Source organism: Columba livia, chromosome 27 (genome assembly GCF_036013475.1).
Source record: "Columba livia isolate bColLiv1 breed racing homer chromosome 27, bColLiv1.pat.W.v2, whole genome shotgun sequence".
Taxonomy (NCBI): domain Eukaryota; kingdom Metazoa; phylum Chordata; class Aves; order Columbiformes; family Columbidae; genus Columba; species Columba livia.
Genome location: NC_088628.1, coordinates 1278872 through 1297207, shown reverse-complemented (window position 1 = coordinate 1297207; position 18336 = coordinate 1278872). Strand labels below are relative to the sequence as shown.

General features: G+C 57.2%; 3 protein-coding genes across 7 annotated transcripts in view; 2 read left to right on the top strand and 1 right to left on the bottom strand.

Annotated features, from left to right (window-relative positions):
* The first annotated feature begins 145 nt into the window (after positions 1 to 145).
* Positions 146 to 15842, top strand: CERS1 (ceramide synthase 1). Of its 4 annotated transcripts, none has more exons than XM_065042555.1 (7): positions 146 to 442; positions 6652 to 6811; positions 7248 to 7428; positions 7744 to 7905; positions 8761 to 8908; positions 9436 to 9584; positions 9785 to 15842. In XM_065042555.1, the coding sequence occupies exons 1-7, from the start codon at positions 221 to 223 to the stop codon at positions 9825 to 9827; spliced, it is 1065 nt and encodes a 354-aa protein (XP_064898627.1). In that variant the 5' UTR covers positions 146 to 220; the 3' UTR covers positions 9828 to 15842. The 4 variants fall into 4 exon arrangements, with proteins under 4 accessions (XP_064898627.1, XP_064898629.1, XP_064898628.1 ...); XM_065042557.1 differs by lacking the exon at positions 146 to 442 and adding an exon at positions 1543 to 1567; XM_065042556.1 differs by lacking the exon at positions 146 to 442 and adding an exon at positions 5142 to 5384.
* Positions 11762 to 15842, top strand: LOC102098711 (derriere protein). Its single transcript, XM_005505470.4, has 2 exons — positions 11762 to 11975; positions 12921 to 15842. Exons 1-2 carry the CDS (start codon positions 11762 to 11764, stop codon positions 13754 to 13756), a joined length of 1050 nt encoding a protein of 349 aa, XP_005505527.2. The 3' UTR covers positions 13757 to 15842.
* Positions 15829 to 18336, bottom strand: part of UPF1 (UPF1 RNA helicase and ATPase) — a 19327-nt gene continuing 16819 nt past the window's right edge. For both annotated transcript variants that reach the window (XM_065042475.1, XM_065042476.1), the window contains exon 24: positions 15829 to 18238. The gene's annotated coding sequence lies outside the window, so the exon portion shown is untranslated. The remainder of the gene's footprint in view (positions 18239 to 18336) is intronic.

Here is an 18336-nt window from a genome sequence, read left to right as displayed (position 1 = left end):
CTGCTGCTCAGCTCCATGCTGATTAACCAGCACCTGATGACCCGCCGCTCCGGGGGCGGGGAGGGGGGAAGCGGCTTCTCCCGCCCTCAGTTCGGCCGGGGGGGGCGGCTCTCGAGCCCCGGTACCGGTGGGGAGGGGAGTCCCGGCCCCGTCCCGCCCCTCGCGGAGCCTGCGCGGAGCCGGCGGGGCCATGGGCGGGCGGTGAGCGGCGGGAGCGGCCATGCCGGTGCCCGAGCCCATGCCCGGCTACGGGCAGCTGCTCCGGCGGGGCTACGGCAGCCTGGCCGGGGCCGTGCGGGGCTGCGGGGACTGCGGCTGGGAGCTGGCCCGCCGGAGCTGGGCCGAGAACGCGCACCTGGGCTGGGCCGAGCTGCTGCTGTGCGGGCTCTGCGCCCTGGGCTGGACCGCGCTGCGCAGAACCGCCGCACGATGGGTGTTTCGGGTCAGTGCGGGACCCCCGCGGGGGAACGGGGCACCGGCGGGATGCGGGATGGGGACACCGGGGACCGGCTGGATGCGGGATGGAGGCGGCGGGATGTGGGATAGGGACACCGGGGACCGGCGGGATGGGGACACCGGAGGCGGGCGGCCATGCGGGATGGAGGCACCGGGGAGCGGCGGGATGCGGCACCCGTTGCACCGGAGGGGTCATTTCTCCGCTATCCGTGCCCGCATCCCAGGGGCCGGTTGTGCAGAAAAAGACGTTCGGCTTCCCCCAGGGCTTCGTGCTGGGGGGGACATGGCAGGAGAGACCCCCCTTTCCACAGGGCTTCGTGCTGGGATGTAGCATGAGAGAGCCCCCTTCCCTCGGGGCTGCATGTTTTTTGGAGGATATGGCAATGAGAAAGCTCCCCCTTCCCCTGGAGCTGCATCCCAGAGCATCGCGCTGCACCAGCACGCTCTCCCCCCACCCCACCATGTTCCCTTAGCTGTGTCCTGACAACGGTTGGGGGTTATTTCTTGCATGGGGGGAGGAGAAGAACCCGCGTTTCTGCTTCTCGTCTGTGGTTTGCATGAAAAGCGTCCGTCGCCGGTGCGGCGGTGGAGAGGACGGCGTGGGGATGGCTGCGTGCTGCAGTGCTGGGCTGACCTTCCGAGCGCAGGGATGCAGGGCTGCGAGCAGCCCACCCGCGCAGCCGTCGTCCCCTCCTTGTTCGTACGGGACTTGGTAAGGGGCAGGATGAGCCGGCTGTCCCCGAGAGTGAAGATCGGCTCTGTTTTATTTCTGGCTGTGAAAAGCGTGTGGAATGAGATGAGACCTCCCCTCTCTTTCCGATGGCTCGGTCCCAGCTGGGGCGATTTCTTCCACGCCGCTTTTCTAGCCAGTCGCTGTGCGCTTTGCCTTCACCCGGCCTCGAAAGGCAGAAGTGACAGAGATGCAGTATTTTGGCTCGGGGGATAGTCCTCATCTCTCGGAGGCGCAGAGGCGATCCTTTTCTCATTAATATAGTGGCACGAGGCCTCAAGTAGCTGCAAGAGCCTTTAAAGCAGCTCTTCCTTCGCTTATCTGGTAACGCAAGGTTCCAGTTTAAGTCCTCTGAAGCTGCTAAAGTGGCATATAGGCAAGGTAACGTGCTGGCTTTTTACGTAGGACTGAATTTCTCCTTGTGACCCGCACCTGTCTCCTGTGGGTACCGAGGGGCAGCGTCCAGTGCCTGGGAACGCTGGGACTGGGCTCTAGGTCTGCCCTAACAAATCAGATGTAATTTGCACTCTGGTTTCCCCTGGTGTAAGGGTCGTTTTTACAGAGCGAGCGGTGATCGGAGCATGAAACCAGCTCGTCGTGCCGCCCAGCCCGCTCGGGGCTGCCGGAGGATGCTCGGCGGCTTGTGCGAGCGCCGGGGTGTCGCTGCCGCGGAGAAATGGGTCACGCTTGTAACTGCAGAAGAGCGAGGGGGGTTGATCGGAGCCGGGTCCTGTGGCCACATCTGCATGTGTTGTAGTGATGAGATGCTGAGGGAAATTGTGACAGCATCAGTTTTCTCCCAGCAGATAAGTGGAAGGGTAGCAGAGGGAGACAACTCTATATTTTTAAATAATCTGAAGCTTTTCTCTGTTTGATTTTATTTTTTTTGTTTCTTTTTGCTGTTTCTCTCTGCTGGACTTGCTCTTGGGAAGCTGGAGGTCGTGCTTTCCTCTAAAACCTCTGGCTTTGTATTGTTTTGTATTGTTTGTATTGTGTGTTTGTATTGTGTGGCCTCCGTACAGGCGGCACTGGAGCGGATCATTCAGCAGCAGGGAAAGGTTTCATCGCATTGGGGGGAGCAAAGCCAGGGAGAGAAAAGACACTTGGTTATCCTCATGGGTCTCTTCTGACTCAGGTCATTGTACGATTCCTGTTTAACACTGGGAGGAAACGTCTCCCGTGCTCAGGACTTCACTTCCCATGCAGACTCAAAGAGCATCCTTCCTCGTTTTGAATCTTTCCATGTTCCCTGCAAGAACTGAAACACAATTATAAAAATGAATCCGCTCAGGTCCGGAGAGCACTGCCTTCCTGCGTGTTGGCTGTGAATAATAAATCTTGCTGCTGGGACTGGGATTCTCTGCATCTGAAGAGGAAGCGACTCTTACCACGAGGCCTTGGAGCGGCACCGTAGCAATGGCCATGATGGCTCCTCCAAGAACCACAGGTGCCGGAGCCACACGCCTCGTCCCGTGCTCTCTGCGTGTCCCTGTTGTCATCATCGGGATCGAGAGAGCAGGAGCAGGAGGCTCCTCACCCTCTTCTAGAACCACAGCAGCATTTATCCTGCAGCATCTTTGCCACGAAAGGTCTCGCAGTTGGGTTGGGAAGCGGTAAAGGTCGTGCCTGTGCCGGGAGGGGCTGGGTTAGGGTTTGAAAGTGTGCATTTTCACCCGTTACAACGGCCAGGCCGGTGCCTGTGCGTTAAATGTGGTTTTCCCATCATCCTTGGAGCAAAGAAACTTTTAGCCCGTTGCCTCTTCTTTACAGAATCCTCACTTGGCGCGAATACAGAAAGGAGTTGTTTTGGTGTAGGAAAGATCTCAGTTTGCTGAGCAAATGTGGGTTGGGTAGGGAAAGACCCCAAAGTCAGCACGCTGGGGTGCCAGCGCTGCCCTTGCGCCCACAGCCCCCAGGAGACTCATATACTGATGTTCAGAGAACAGCGACATTTTACTGGGTCTTTACTTCTGTGGGCTCGGTGGCACGTCCCTGATGTGCTGAGGGGTGGCAGCTGGCCCAGGAATGACATCCCGGCTGGGTACGGGAGGGACGTGGTCCCTTGGGGTGCAAAGACCCCGTCACGGCTCTGGGAAGACGCTGGCACCGCGCAGCGGGCGGTAGCTGTCGGCTGTGGGCAGGTTTTGACGTGGAGCTCTGCTGGCTCATCCTTATCATCTGCGTTGAGTAAAAGCTGATGCAGAGCTGCCAGCTCCCCGGGCCGAGGATGCGTCGTGCCAGCCATTCCTTTGTGCTCCTCTGGGGAACTCGGCGTGTCCAGAAACCAGATGCGACATGGCTGGAATTTGGCTGGGCCCGCATCTCCAGGCTTGGGAGGGGGCGGAGGAGATGGGGACGCACGGGGGGACACAATTCCTCTGTAAAAAGCCGCAATCCATAACTGGAAGGACTCGTGTCCTGCTGCTTTAGCCAGTTGTAGATCGAAGGGGACCGGCTGCTTTCCTCTAGTGCTGGAGGCTGTAAAAAGGGAGCGAGCGTGTGTTTGCTTTTTTGCTAGGAGTATTTTATTTGACACCTCAGCAGAGCTGTGGGCAGCGACAGTTTCCATTTGGTTTCTCTTTGCAGCTCTAAGCGCTCTCACCCATCGCTTCGCTCCTTCCCCCGCCCGGCGATGCTGATGCTGCGGGGGAGCAGTCACGGCCCTCCCAGCGCGTAATTTTACACATGAATCAGAAGATGCCTGCGGAGGTTTGCGTGGGGGTGGCGAGGAGGAGGAGGAGGAAGAGCCTCTCGCCCTTTAAATGAAGCCTGGTTACATCACTTGCCAAGAGCCTTGGGCTCTTTCAGCCAGAGCCAGATCCGCTGCTCCCGTCACCCGTAGCAACAGGCATCTCTGTGCCGTTGCCATGGGAACGGCGGGGTAGCAGGAGGACATCCCCCACCTTGTGCATCTCCCGCCCCTGGGGCGAGGGCAGATGTGCTCTCCTTGGCTCGTCCTTCCCGTGGGAGCAGCCCGCGCTCCGGCGGGGCCTCCCGGGGACAGTCATTTGTTCCCCCAGACCATGTGCGGGTCAGGGCTCTGGGAGATGCTGGTTCCCTCCCAGTTCTTCCCAGTGTCTGCTCCAGAGCCGGCTCCCCTTGCAGGGTCCAGCCTGAGATGTTGTTTAAGAGAGGAGGAGGGTTTCCCCAGGGCTTAAAACCTCCTGCAGTGGTGGCCACCAGCAGCTGGAGCGGAGTAGCCCTTCCCTTTTGGAAGCTTTGCTTTTGCTCCAGACCGGGAGCTGCTGCCATGGACCGTCCATCACACGATTTGCTGCACTGCTGCCATTTCTGCAGAGGCTCCGGGTGTCCATAAAACACGGGTTTCTGTCAGTAGGATGTGCCAGCCCTGCGGGTGATGCTCCTTGTCATCAGCTCTGCCTGCCGGGGGTAGAAACGTGATGTCTTTCCTCCTTTGAAGGGAGCTGAGGCGCAGAGGAGCAGCAAAATGACTTGGCTGGCGATGGGCAGCAAAGCTGCAGCCGGGATTTGCGGCTGAGCTCAGCAGCCTCAATCCAGCCTGGCTGAGGAGGGCAGGGGCGAGCCGTCCCGTATCTGAGCTGCTGCTCCGCTCTATGGAGATGCAAATAATTTATGCTTTCTGGGCTCGGGACTTTCTGTCTCTGCATTATTTATTCACCCTTCAAGCTTCTTCCTCTCTTTCCTGCCGCGGCTCCTGTTGGAAGGGGCCTTGGCAGCCGCGGGTTCCTGCCCTCGCGGGGACGGCCGTGCTGCGAATGCGAGATGTGTCGGCGAGGCCAGGGCTGCAGGGGGGGACGGACAACTTGGCAAGAGCTTCGTGGGGCTGGCGCTTCCAGTTCTGGGAAATTCAGAGCTTCGAACAAAACACTTTTAGGCCGGGACAATGCTTGGAGTGGAATCCTTTGAAAAATCTGATGTGGAGAGGGGTTAGAGCCAGAGCAGCCGCTGCCTGGGGACAGCTGGGACCTTAATATAGCTTTGAGCATCCAGGAGCTGCAGAAAGTGCTGAGCTGGGGCAGGGTTCGGTTACTTTGCAGGCATTTTGTTTATTATGCGCTTGACTGCTCCCCTGCAGCTGCGGCTGGGCTGATGTGGCTCTGTCGCTGGTGATGAGAAGCAGAGATGGTGCCTGGGGTTGCTCGGGAGGGATCGGTCCCTGCCCGGGGTGCGGCGGAGCTGAGGGCGCGCTCGGCATCGCTCGCGTCTCGCTCACGGGGTGAGAACAAGGGGAGCACTGGCTGCCCCACTTTACTCCTGGAGTAAAATTTACTCCTGGGAAGATGAGGCTGTTTGATGCTGGGGTTTTGCTTTTAGTGTGATTTCCAGGTTCTCTACAATGCTCCAAGCTCTCTGCAACTGCCCAAAAGGAGCTTGGAGCTGGGGGGTTTGGTCTCTGCTCCCAAGTAACCAGCAATAAGAGGAAATGGCCTCAAGTTGCGCCAGGGGAGGCTGTGGTTGGATCTGGGGAACAATTTCTTCCCCAAAGGGCTGTGGGGCATTGGAACAGGCTGCCCAGGGCAGTGCTGGAGTCACCAGCCCTGGAGGGCTGGACAGACGGACATGAGGTTCTCAGGACATGGGGCAGGGACAGGGGTGGGTTGTGATTGGACTCCATGATCCTGAGGGGCTTTTCCAGCCACTATGATCCTGTGATTCGAAGCTGTGGCCCAGCGCTCTCGCTACTGCAGAGCACGAGTTGGGAGCGCCGGGCGGTTCTCAGCATCCTCGCGAACGTGGGGAGCTCAGTGTGAGAAAGTTTCGTTCTGGTTAGTGCGAGCAACCCGCAGCGCTGCTCGTGCTCCCTCCCCTCGCTTCGCCCGTATTTGTGGTGGCTTTGCCTCCTCTTTTGGAGTCCTGACGGGTGAGAAGGGGTGTTGCAAACCACAGGGAGGGGAAAACCAGCAGCGTTTTGATGCTGCTCAGCTAGAAAAGCTGCAGGGAAGGGGGGTGAGCATGGGTAGGTGCAAGAGAGCAAGAGAACCCAGTGCCAGAGCCTTCGCTGACATGTCACCTGCAAATCTGCCCCTCTCCAGTTGCCCACACAGGGGAGGTTGTGCCGTGCGAGTTGGCGAACAGCAGCTGCCGTGGGTTTAGGACTCTGCACAGACTTTGCTTTCTCAGTTTTCTGGGAGCTGGCAGCACCACGAGGTCGGTGCGCAGGATAATGTCATTACGGCTTCCTCTGCTGGGTTTCCTTGTGCAGATAGGGCTCTATTTTTATTCTATTAGTTATCGACCGTGTTGTGCACAAGGCAGCTGTGGGCAGCCCCGCGCCGGGAGCCGGGGATGGAGCGGTGCCCAGAGCGTGGGACATGCTGCCTTCTCGGTGCCCTAAAGGCCAGAAAATGGGGTTTGTGACCCCAGCTTTGCCGTATCTGGTGGCGCACGCTATGCTCGCGTCTCTCGGAGGTTCCGCATGCTCTGCCCTGGCTTCCCTGGCTCTTTTTGCCCCATGTGATGATATTTTTCCCTTCTCCTCGCAGCCCTTTGCGGAGTGGTGCAACCTGCAGCCGAAAGATGCCGCCAAGATGCCCGAGAGTGCCTGGAAGCTGCTTTTCTACACGTTATCCTGGTCGTATGGCATCTACCTGCTCTTCTTCACCGACTACCCCTTCTTCTATGACCCACCGTCTGTCTTTTATGGTACAGTAAGAACCGGGGAGAAGTGGGTGTGGATGAGGATGTCTGGGTTGAACAAGGGAATGGGAGTTGGGGTGAGTGAAAGAGAAGACTGAACCCCTAAATTGCCTTTTTTTATGGTGCTGTGGGTACCAAAGGGCACGGTCGCTGTTCATTTTGTTACAGAGAGAGTTGCCCAGTGGCTATTGCAGACTGGGCAGGCTGGGATGTGTCAGAGGAGAGTGGGATTGAATAATTAATGCTGGAGAGAAGTAAATCAAGGCATGTCCCTAAGATTTAGGAGAGGGTCTAATGCCCAAGGCAGAGTTTGGGAGCCGGGATACCCAGGATTCCTTCCCATCCCTGAGGATGTGCTGGGGCAGCTCTGGCTGCTCTTTGTGCTCCTGTCTCTGCTGCTGCTGGAGCTCTGGGTTCACCCGGTGTCTTTGTCCCTCCCCAGACTGGAAGAAGGGCATGGACGTCCCCACGGACATCGCCATCGCCTACCTGTTGCAGTGCAGCTTCTACGGGCACTCCATCTACGCCACCGCCTACATGGACACGTGGCGCAAGGACTCGGTCGTCATGCTCCTGCACCACGTGGTCGCGCTGACCCTCATCGCCTTCTCGTACGCGTTCAGGTGAGGCCCCGGGCTGCGACACTGTCCCTCCGCAACCCGCCTGGGGCGGTTTTGGGCCACGACACAGCGAAAACTGCAGCGATTCTGTGCTCGTGTGCGTCCGCGGGTGCGTAGCAGGGCTTTTAATGGGGGCGTGTGGATTCTCCTCTGCCTCCCAGTGATCCCGGTGCTCAGGAGCCATCGCCTGGTGCCAGCCCCGCTTGTCTGGGTTATTCAGGGGGTCTGTCTGCTCCGGGCGGGCTGGGCCATGGGTGCTGGAGGCCAAAATGAACCCGCTGCCCCACGCGTCTCCCTCCCCGCTGCGCTTTCCCACAGGTACCACAACGTGGGCATCCTCGTGCTGTTCCTGCACGACGTCAACGACATTCAGCTGGAGTTCACTAAGCTCAACGTCTACTTCAAGCACCGCGGGGGAGTCTATCACCGCCTCAACGACATCATCTCCAACATCGGCTGCCTCACCTTCAGCGTCAGCTGGTGGGTTTGTCCGTCTGTCCAGCCCTGATCCCGTTTCCAACCCTCCCTGCCAGCTTTTGCAACCCCCCCAGTGCCCCAGGGTACGTTTGTCTGCATGGGAACCAGCCCTTTATTCAAAACACTGGTTGGGCAGAGGTTCCCGCAGAGCTGGCCCCATGCTGGGTTTGGAATCCCTCTGTAGTCACTTTGCCGTCTGTCACCACCAAAGTGCCTGTGAAATCTCGCTTGCAGCATGACAAATGACCCCAGGGGAGGAGGAGCTGCATCCATTTTCCCACTCGCTGAGCTTTAGCAGTTCAGAAGTGCTTTTCTGCAAGGAGCAGAGGGACGTGGGGCTGTCCCAGATTCCAGCTTTGCTTTTTCCTCCTGGGGCAAGGCAGGAGAAAAAGAAGACGAAGAATAGAGATGGGTAACTCGCAGGTTGTCACTCCTCGTTGTTCCCTTTGTCTCCTCTGCACAGGGTGCTCTGAAAAGCAGGGGTGGCAACAAGAGCCCTCAGTTTGAGGGATGGGAGAGCAAGGAAGGTTTTTAGTGATCAAATAGGGATGCACAGGACTTAGAAAACCTTCCAGCTGTGTCCCCCTGCTGTGCCCCGTCCAGCTGAGAGGATCTGCAGCGCAGACCTGTGTCTCTCCCCTGAGAAAGCCCTTTCTTTGCCAAGCCTTTCTGCTCACAGAAACTGCATTCTCCCTCCAGCAGCGGCGTGTGTGCAGTCCTGCCTAGAGCCAGGCTTTTAAACCCGAGCCAGATGCGAGAGCCGGGTCTGGGGGTGGGAGGGCTGCCCGGAGCAGGAGGTTGCCCTGGGGGGGTCCCCGTGGGGCTGTTCAACCCACCCTGCTCCCTCTGCCCCGGCAGGTTCTGGTTCCGTCTCTACTGGTTCCCCCTCAAGGTGCTCTACGCCACTTGCTACTCCAGCCTCCAGTTGGTCCCTAATATCCCCTTCTACTTCTTCTTCAACGCTCTGCTCCTTCTCCTCACTCTGATGAACATCTACTGGTTTCTGGTGAGTAGGGGGAGCTCGGCAACCCCTACGCTTGACTTCTCCCTCCTCTGCTGCCCTGGGGATGGAGGTGGCTCTGGTGACATAGGGGTGGCTTGGAGGGGAGGAGGGAAACCCCTGTCAGTGCCCGGGGGGTTTCTCTGTGCTGGAGTTCAGAATGTCTCACACCCTGGGGACCAGGGGGGTGATAACAGCAGCTGGCACTTGACAGGGCTGGCACTTGACGTGGGTGTAAATGTTCTGGCATCCCCTGAGGAAGGGTGGGGGGTGACAAGGGTGGATGTGTCTCAACCCTGGGCAGAGCTGGGTGGTGTCTGAGTTCATCATCCAGCGGGGATTAAATCAGTTAATGGCAGCTACGGGAGTGCTGCAGGTCATCAAGATCTGGGTGTCCTGCCGGGATCTGCTCTGCCCTTCTGGGGGTGCAGGACAGTGCAGAAAGGTCCCACTTGGCAACTGGGAGCAAGCGGGTTGGGTGCAACAGCTCAAGGCTTTGGGGTTTGTGGCTGACAGTGTCTCTTCCCCCGCAGTACATCGTCCTGTTCGTGGCCAAGGTGCTGATGGGGCAGATGAAAGAGGTGAACGACGTGCGCGAGTACGACGTGGAGGTCAGGAAGAAAACCGCCACGGCCAAGAAGAAAGAGGCTGGACTGCAGCTGCCCAGCGCTCTGAAAGAAGGGTACGTGGTGGGGGTGACACGTGTACAGCACCGCGGGCTGGGGGACAGGGGCTGGTGACCCCAGGGCTCTGGAGTCGCTGCCGAAGGCTTTCCAGAAAAGAGGAGAGCGGGATTCCTCGGCACAGAGTGTAGAACATCGCTGTGAGTCTCAGGAGGATACAGAGACCAAAGCTCACTGTGCGCTGTGCTCTGTTTCGCAGGCTGCACCTGAAGAATGGACTTATCAAAGACAAGCGGTTATAAGGGACGCGCGGCCGGACCTGGGCACTGACCCAGGACTCTGCACTCAAACCCAGCGAACAAACGGCACACGGAGAAAGAAATTCACCCCCGACACCCCCGCACCCCCACCCAGCACTGGGGGAGATGCCACTGACAGGATCAGGCCCCTGCTGGGGTTCACCTGGGACCTGGTGCTTTTTCTGTAGCCGGTCTGTGCTGGGTCAGCTGGGAGGCTTTGCTGGTCCAGGTAGGATTTGGAGCTGGCTTTAGGTCCCTCTGTCGCTCCATCCCTCAGCTCTTCTCAGTCCCTTTGTGGTTTCTCCTGTCGTTATTGTTGGACCCCCCACCGACCCTTCCTCAGCATCAGTGGAGGTTCCTGTCCTCCGACACAGCATCAAACTGGGGAGGGAAATGTCCTCTCAACATCGGAACCGATGGAATCCCGGGCCCGGGACTGCAGCGGTGACACAGAGCACCCCGAGCCCTCTCGGGAACGGGGCTGCCACTCGCCTGGGGACACAGCGCAGTTCCCATTGCAGCTCTGCCTGGAAACCCAGCCCTGGAGCGTTATTCCGGCCTCCTGTCCTGCCAGAGGATGGCCAGGAGATGTAATTTGCTTTAAAAGCCTATTTAATTCTTCTAGTTGCTTCAAAATCCAGTCCGAGTCCCGCAGGCTCTGCTGCTGAGGGACCTCGAGGCTCTTGCCCCAGCTGTGGCTGCTTGTCCAAGTAAATAACAACTAGTTTGTGCTCCCCGGGTTGGTTTTCCAGGCGGCGCCGGCCTGGCCGGGTCACCGAGGCTGGCCCGGGTGTCTCTGCAGGGAATCCCCGTGCATTTTCCAGTGTCCCAGACCAAGACCGTCCCGTCGCTGTCCTCTCTCAGGGCTGGGACCCTCCGCTCCTGAGCCCTCCCTGGGGAGCGGAGCTCCTGCCCAGCCGGGGCCGCCAGGCAGCACAGGGGGATCCAGGGCATTCATTCCAGGCATCAGAGGCTGGTTAATTGTTGGTTTTTTGTTTTGTTTTGTTTTTTCCTTTTATTTTTGTGTCTGTCACACTGACTCATCTCCAGGCTCGCTGTGTCAGCCACAGGCAAATTGCCTCGCTGAACAGAACACAAAATGTGACTCGGGCTGATGGAAACTGGAGCCGTGGCAGGATCCGTCACCTGGGCGGGTTCAGAGGGGGCGTCCTGGTGCTTTAGTTCCTCGGCTTTCCAGTGGGATTTGCAAGAACCACTATCCCAGGTGTCTTTCTGCTCGGCTGGGGCAGCGACGGTGCGGAGTTTGGTGGCAGCGGTACGGAGTCTGTGTGGGTAAACTCAGTTTTACGGCCCCAGCCTGCCCAGGGTTTCCCATTTGGCTGTGTGTGTGATGTGGCTGTGCCGCCCGCGGTTTGGCTGTGGTCGTGCTGGTGGCTTTTCGTGTCCCGTGGGCCGGGCGGCGTGTGCGGCCGGGAGCTGAACCAGGGTCTGAGGGTTCGTTGAGCTGGGTTTTGATGAGCTTGGGAGAGAGATGTTGGATGCTGTGATTGGAAAAGGAAGAAAAATAAGTGATTTGGAGGAGGGACCCTGCTCTGGGTGGGATGTCCACAGCAGGTAGGAGCAGCGCTTGACCGGCTGGCGTCTTTATGTCGGGGAGATCATCTCATGTCCTTCTAGCCACCGAGGACTTTGCCGGACCTGGATGATGTGGAGATGCGGGAAGGGGCAGCTGCCTCAAAGGGTTAACAGGTCCTGGAGGGACCTTCACACCCTCTGCCCAATCCTGGGAATCCCTGTGTGCTAATTGAGCACTAACCAGATCAAAGGCTCCAATCAGGCAATCAACACCCCCCTGGCCCCTTGTCTTAGTCCCCAGCCCAGGCTGCTCTTTGTCTGGGGAAGGAGAGCAGAGGATGCGGCTGCTCCCCAGCTTTAGAGCCGGGCTGGCCTGGGCTCTCCTGAGCGCCGTTCTGGGGATGGAGTTAAGCCTGCAGGAAAGTTTACTGTTAAAATCCTTGGGTTTAAGTGCCAAGCCCAGCCCGAAAAGCCCCATTCCTGTGCCCTCGGTGCTCTGGCGGATCTTTCAGAAGAGAAAAATGCTGCCTGCTCCAAACAAAGACCCGGCGGATGCTTGTAGGGTGGAGGAGTTTAATGTCCCTGGGAACATCATCCGTGTCTTCGCTGACCAAGGTACAGGAAGGCGGTGGTTTGGTCCTGTCTTTTGGAAGCCCCTCTGCTCTCTGGGCTGGGAGGCTCGGCTGCAGTTCTTCCTTTTCTGTCTCTGGGGTGCAGGTAGGACGGGCTGGGGGGCAGCAGCCAGAACCGGTGTCCAGATCGCTGCTGCCTGAACTCTGGTGCCTCTGGATGTTGTCGATGACATTTTACAGTTCAGAAACGAGTCAGTGATCGAGGCAGCGGGGGAGGGTGTGGGGCTGTGGCCGGGTCTGTCCTGGAGTCGCCCAAAGCAGTTGGGAGATGCTGGTTTGAGCCCTTGGGCTCGCGGCGGCGGCTCCTCCGTCCCTTGGGCGCAGCTCCGGGTGGGACGGGATGACGCCCGTGTGGCCGTGTCCCCCCCCGTGCTGTTTGTCCCCTCGCCTCTGGCTGCCCACACGGCACATCTGGCTGCCTCTGGCCTCTCTGAGCCGTTCTCAGTTACGTGGGAGCTGTTTGGTCGGTGTCCTCTCCATCCGGAAACACTGGAGCTCGCTCCTCTCATCATTCCAGGTTTCCAATGGAAACCTAGAGCTGGATTCAACCGGCAGCTGCCCAGCTCTGAAAATTCGCTGCTATTTGCCCTCCTTTCCCCTCCACCCCAACGGCCAGCACCCCCAACACCCCCATACTGGGGGGAGATATTTGCAACTGGGGGAAAAATAACTTGCCAAGATGTTGAGTAGCGGAGCTGCTGGAGCCCAGGCTGGTGCTGGTGCCTCTCTGAAGGCTGCGCCATCAGGCCGATAGATCTTCCTGCATCGTTGTCACCTCCATCTAACAACCGTGGGCATCCTCGGCTCTGTCTGTCCCATCTTCCTCTTGCTGTGCAGCCAAGAGCTGAAGCTGGAGCCCTGAGAAGCTGATCCTGCTCAGCACAACAGGCTCCCACCACCACCACCTCTATCTCTCCTTCTTTGCCAGGCCACTTCATCCACAGCACGCAGCCCCCACGGCTGCTGTGTCTGCAGAAGCGTCTGTACTTTAACCTCTCGGTGCTGGAGGAGGACGAGAGCTTGACGATGGCTCAGCTGGAGGTCAAATTCAGCCACAACTCCTACCACGCCTCCAGCCAGCGGCAGGTGTTCGAGCTGCGGCTCTACCGGAGCTCCCAGATGGTTCTCCGGGGGGTGCCCTCCCCGGAGCGCGGCCGGAAGCTCCTGGTGGGACAGTCCTTCGCCCAGCTGCACCAGTCGCTTCTCTTCAACCTGACCGGGGTGGCGAAGGAGTGGAGAACGCACGGCAGGAATCTGGGCTTGATCCTGGAGATCTCGGTGGGCGGCGGAGACGCCGCGTCGGCCCCGACGAGCGAGGGGCTGCGGAACGTCTGCGCCAGCGTGGACGCCTTCCTGGCCGCATCTCTCCTGGTGGTGACCCTCAACCCGCAGCAGTGCGGGGCTGCCCGGAGCAGGAGGAGCGCTCAGCACCCCCCCGTCACGCCGAGCAACCTCTGCAAACCCCGGCGGCTTTACATCAGCTTCAGCGACGTGGGCTGGGAGAACTGGATCATCGCCCCGCAGGGCTACATGGCCAACTACTGCCTGGGCGAGTGTCCCTTCCCGCTGACCGCCGAGCTCAACAGCACCAACCACGCCATCCTGCAGACCATGGTGCACTCGCTGGACCCCGAGGGGACCCCCCAGCCCTGCTGCGTCCCCGTCAGGCTGTCCCCCATCTCCATCCTCTACTACGACAACAACGACAACGTGGTGCTGCGGCACTACGAGGACATGGTGGTGGATGAGTGTGGCTGCAGGTAGCGGAGCTGCCGGGGGTTGCGTGCGCTGGGGGGTTGATGGAATAAATGTGAGTGTGTTAAATCCCCTCTGTGCTGGTGTTCGGGAAGGTTCTCGGCGGTGCGGTGTTGGAGCTCCCCCCGCGCAGGTGAGGGCAGGAAGGGATGGTTAGTGGAGCTGTGATTTTGCGTGCGCGGCGCTGCAGGTGTCCTGTTCTGGGATTATGATCAAGCCTGATGCTGGTTTTCCGTCCCGTTCTCCTCGGGGAGCGGGGCAGCAGGTTGTGAATCCCAGACCCCGTGTGCTGCTCCCGGGAGCAGCGGCAGGGCTTGTGCTGTCTGGCGTTGTTTTGGCTGCAGCTTTCTCGGTGCAAAAATAATTGATTTTTGGTGTGGTGACCCGCTGCTGGTGGTTCCCGGGCACAGCGTCCCGCTGCAGGAGGTGACACGGCGGCTCCGGTCCGGCTGCGGGAAGAGCTGACGGTGTCACGGGAAGAGCTGCAGCTGCGGCTCCCTGTGACTTTGTCCCTTCTCGCTATGGCTTTGTTTGCTGGTTTTATTGCACGGTGGGTGACGTGGAGGTGCTGGGAACGCCGGGTCGAGGGGCCGTCGCTGCTGACGGATGGTTTGGGTGAAGCGGAGGGGATGCGGTGCCCCGCTGCAGAGGTGGGGACAGGGCGAGTCAGCGGCATCTTGTTCCTGTGACTCTGTAATTAATTTACCTCACTTGCAAATTGATGAGAGCAGGGTCCCTCCCCGCGGCTGCAGGACAGGGCTGGAGCCGGATGGCAGCTGAGCGTGGGGCGGCAGCAGCTCCACAGCGACGCAGCCCCACACGTTCATGTGCTTCTGCAGTTTAGGGGTTTATTTTTTAAAAATTCATTGTGTGTTGGTTTTTTTCATCATCATTTTTTCTGTGTTCGCTGGTGTGCTGGCCGCGGTACCCGGCCCAGCGCAGCCGAGCGTGGAGCGAGTGTTCAATGCCGCTAACCCGAGCTGTAGCCGCGCGGTGCCGAACGGACCCAAATTTGCGCCATCGCGGGTGATCCCAGCGGAGGAATCGCTGCTGTTCTCCCACCTGCCGAGGCGGGTGCTGGCCCTGGGGAAGGCAGCTGAAGCTCCTGAAGGCATCCTGGCTTTCCTGTTTTGGTTTTTTTGGGGGGGGAACTAAAGTGGGAACAGAAAAGGAATCCATGTTAGACTTGAAATTTTTCTGGTTTTCTTGGTGTGTTTTTTGTGTTTATTTTTTTTCCAACTGTGAACCTGGCACCACAGCGTAGATGATTTTGTTGTTGTAATTTTTCTTTATGCTGATGTTGTCTTCATGGTCTGATGAAGTATCACCGAGCACTGAGGGTTTAACCACTGCTGGGTTTGCAGCACCAGTGTCTCCCCGTCCCTGGGACTGGTTTTTGCTGCCCCTGGGTAGGAACCGAGACTGGAGGAGCCCGAGGGACAGTTGTCGTGCACCAAAACGTTTCCATCTCCCCGTGGGGACACGCAGTGAGCTCCGCAAAGCCCTGCAGGTAAACCGAGCTCTGCAAAGCCCTGCAGATAAACCGAGCTCCGCAAAGCCCTGCAGGTAAACTGAGCTCCGCAAAACCCTGCGGGTAAACCCGAGCTCTGCAAAACCCACTTGAAGCACTTCAGTGTTTTAAAGGGCTTAGTGTAGGAGTTGACTTAACTAAAGCAGGAGCTGCTTATTTCAACTTTAAATGGGCAAGAGTGAATAAAATAAAGTATTATGTTGGGGGGCAACTGTCCCCCCCGCAGGCACCAAGGGGAGGTGGGTGACAGCCATGACCGGACATGGGGACATGTTCTAATGGACACGGGGGTGGTAAGACGAGGCCTAAAGTGTGCAGCAGGCGCTAAGCCACGCCTGGGGCGGTCTTGGCTTTGCTGAGCCAGCGCCTGCACCAGGTAAAAGCCACTTCTGTTTCCTGCAGCAGGAGCCGCCCCTGGGCGCAGCCTTAGACCTCCTGCCGCTCAGCATCGTCTCCATCGGGGGGTTCATCTGCTCCCCCATGTCCGCTATGCACACCCCCCACTTTTGTACTAGTCTGTGTTTAAAAAAAAACAGTAATAAACTTGAAGTTTATACAATCAGACTAAGTTTTAATGAACGTTGCATGGTTTCGTCATTGAAAGGTGGAGCCACCTTGAATGCAAGAGCTGTTTATTAATATTTTATTGATGACAAACAGGTTTAAAACAAACTGAGACAAAAAAAAAATCAAAAAAGAGTTAACACCGTGCTAGCACTGATGTCTGGATTTGTAAAACTCAGAGGTAACTGCTACAAAGGAAAAGGCAGCGCGAAGCAGAGGCAAGCATTCCGCGGTGAGGGCTGGGGAGAGGAGGCACGGCGCTCCATGGTCGCGATGCACAGAGGGTACAGCTTCAACCTAGCGGAAACGTCTACGCAACTACGCGGCCTACGCAGGAAAACAAAATTAAAAAGCCCTTCGGCAATGTTAATAAATAAAACAGTCCATCTCACGAGGAAGGAAGGTGGCCTGTGTCTCCATTCTTTCACGTTTTGGAAGTCTAAACTCTGGAGGCTTTTTTTTTAATGAGAAAAGAATGGGTTTCGTTTCTGGCAAAGTTTCTTTTTGCAGTTTCTCGAGCTACGTTTGCTGCAGGACTGACCGCGGTGTCGGACGCCCGTTCGGTCTGTGTGCAGGTTACTCAGGTACCGCTGCACCGGGGAGAGACACTCTGGAAAACTACAGCAAATACAGGTCATGAAAGCGGGTCAACAGTTACAGAAAGGACAGGAATGAAAGGGCTGCCCCCCGCCTACAAAAAGTGGGGTTTATGTCATTTAAGTACATTCATATGAGAGGTATTTTTGAGTTCCCCCCCCAAAAAAAGACTAGAAACACTTGGAGCCCTTTGAGTATAAAGCTAAACTTAATTCCAGCTTAAAAACACCCAGGTTATGAATCGCACTCTACTGATCTTCGCCAATTAGGAGGTAGAGGTTAAGTCTAATTTAGGGATCTGATAAAAATGGGTCTGTAGGAATTCTAAGTTCTCCGCGCTGTTTCTAAAAAGGTTTAGACAGAAATAAAATGCTCCCAGTGTTCCCACACGACTCAGTTAAGACATGGGTACAGCTCAGCAATCCGGTGGCTTCTCTGCTGTGCTGGCTCCAGCTCTGACCTCCAGCGTCCATGGCGCAGCCGCGGCCCCCGCCCGAAACATCGGCTCCGGTTCGCGTTCCCACACCTGAGCCTTTCCGCTCCGCGGTGTCGCCAAAGAAGCCACAAAAGCCTGACCCGTTATCTCTAATTAGACCCAGCTCTCAGAGGCCACCTTCCACCAACTGCCTGCTTTGTCCATATGGGTTTGTTTTCCAACCTGCTTCGGTAACATCGTAGAATCTTTTACTTCAAAACCAATATAATCCCCAGTTTCCACTACTTCTTCCCCGATCTGCGGGAACGAGTAAAGCAGGCCTGTTAAGCATCATTTTCCTCCAGGGCCGAAGGGCACAGGAACCCATCCCCTTTCCAAGCGCAAAGTTCATCTTACAGAAAGGCTTGTTTTTCAGAGTAGAGTCCAGACAGTCGCCAATTAAAGCATACAGAAAACACTCGGAAACCCTCCTGCTCGAGCGCGCAGGCTCCTTCCACTCTAACTGCTATCCGATGTAGGAAGAAGAGGCTGATTGCTGCAACTTTTAAATCACACTGAAAGTTCTCAAGGTTGGTTGCTCTAATTTAGTTTTAAACTTTTTTTCTCAGAACAAGGATCTCCCAGGTCCACCACTAACAATTCAGAGACAAACTTCTAAAAACTTCAGCGCTCTTTTGAAAGAATCTCTTTAAAACCACCTTGTCACGAAAGACCCGTTCAGAATGTGGGCGACACGATGACACTAGGATTTCAGAGCCAGTGCTGGACAACAAAACCTGCATCTCAGAGTTGAGCATCAGCTACGTGCCGCTGGATTTCTGCTTGGCTCGCTGTCGCTTCCGAACTCTCCCTCTCTCTCAGATACTCTGCTTCTAAAGTGTAAACAGTTACTGCTAAAATATAGTACCCCTTGAAAACGAGAACAACTCTGAGATGAGGGTTTTCCTCTCCCCCTCTGCTCTGAAAGGTAATGCCCTGCTCGCAAAAAGAGAAGTGTGGAATGAAGTGAAACCTGCTTAAGGCCCTTCTCTCGAGCTGGCTGGCCTGGGGGAGCAGGGACTCGGCTGACCACTCATTTCGGGGTGAGGTGCGTCCCGGGGAGGCGCCAGCCAGTCCGGCGGTGCTCTCTCTCCTCTCGGTCAGTCTCCTTGTCTCAGTGAGCTAGCAGTGGGCTCTCTCGCGCGCTCCTTTCTCTCTCTCTCTCCTCTCCGTTGGTTGGTTTCTTTCTCCTGTTGCTCTCACACAGTGGTGCTTCAGTTTTAGCAGTGGAAAACAGGTATCCATTTTATTTTATTTTTTTTATTACCCAGAATAAAATGCTGATGAACTAAGCTCCACACAAGCTTAGCTCTTCTTCCTCAACCTGAAAGCAAAGCGACAGTTGCGTTAGCGACATCGCTCTTCAGACAAATCCCGTGTTTATGAACTTAAAGCGGGGAATGGGAAGCAGAGGAGTGACCC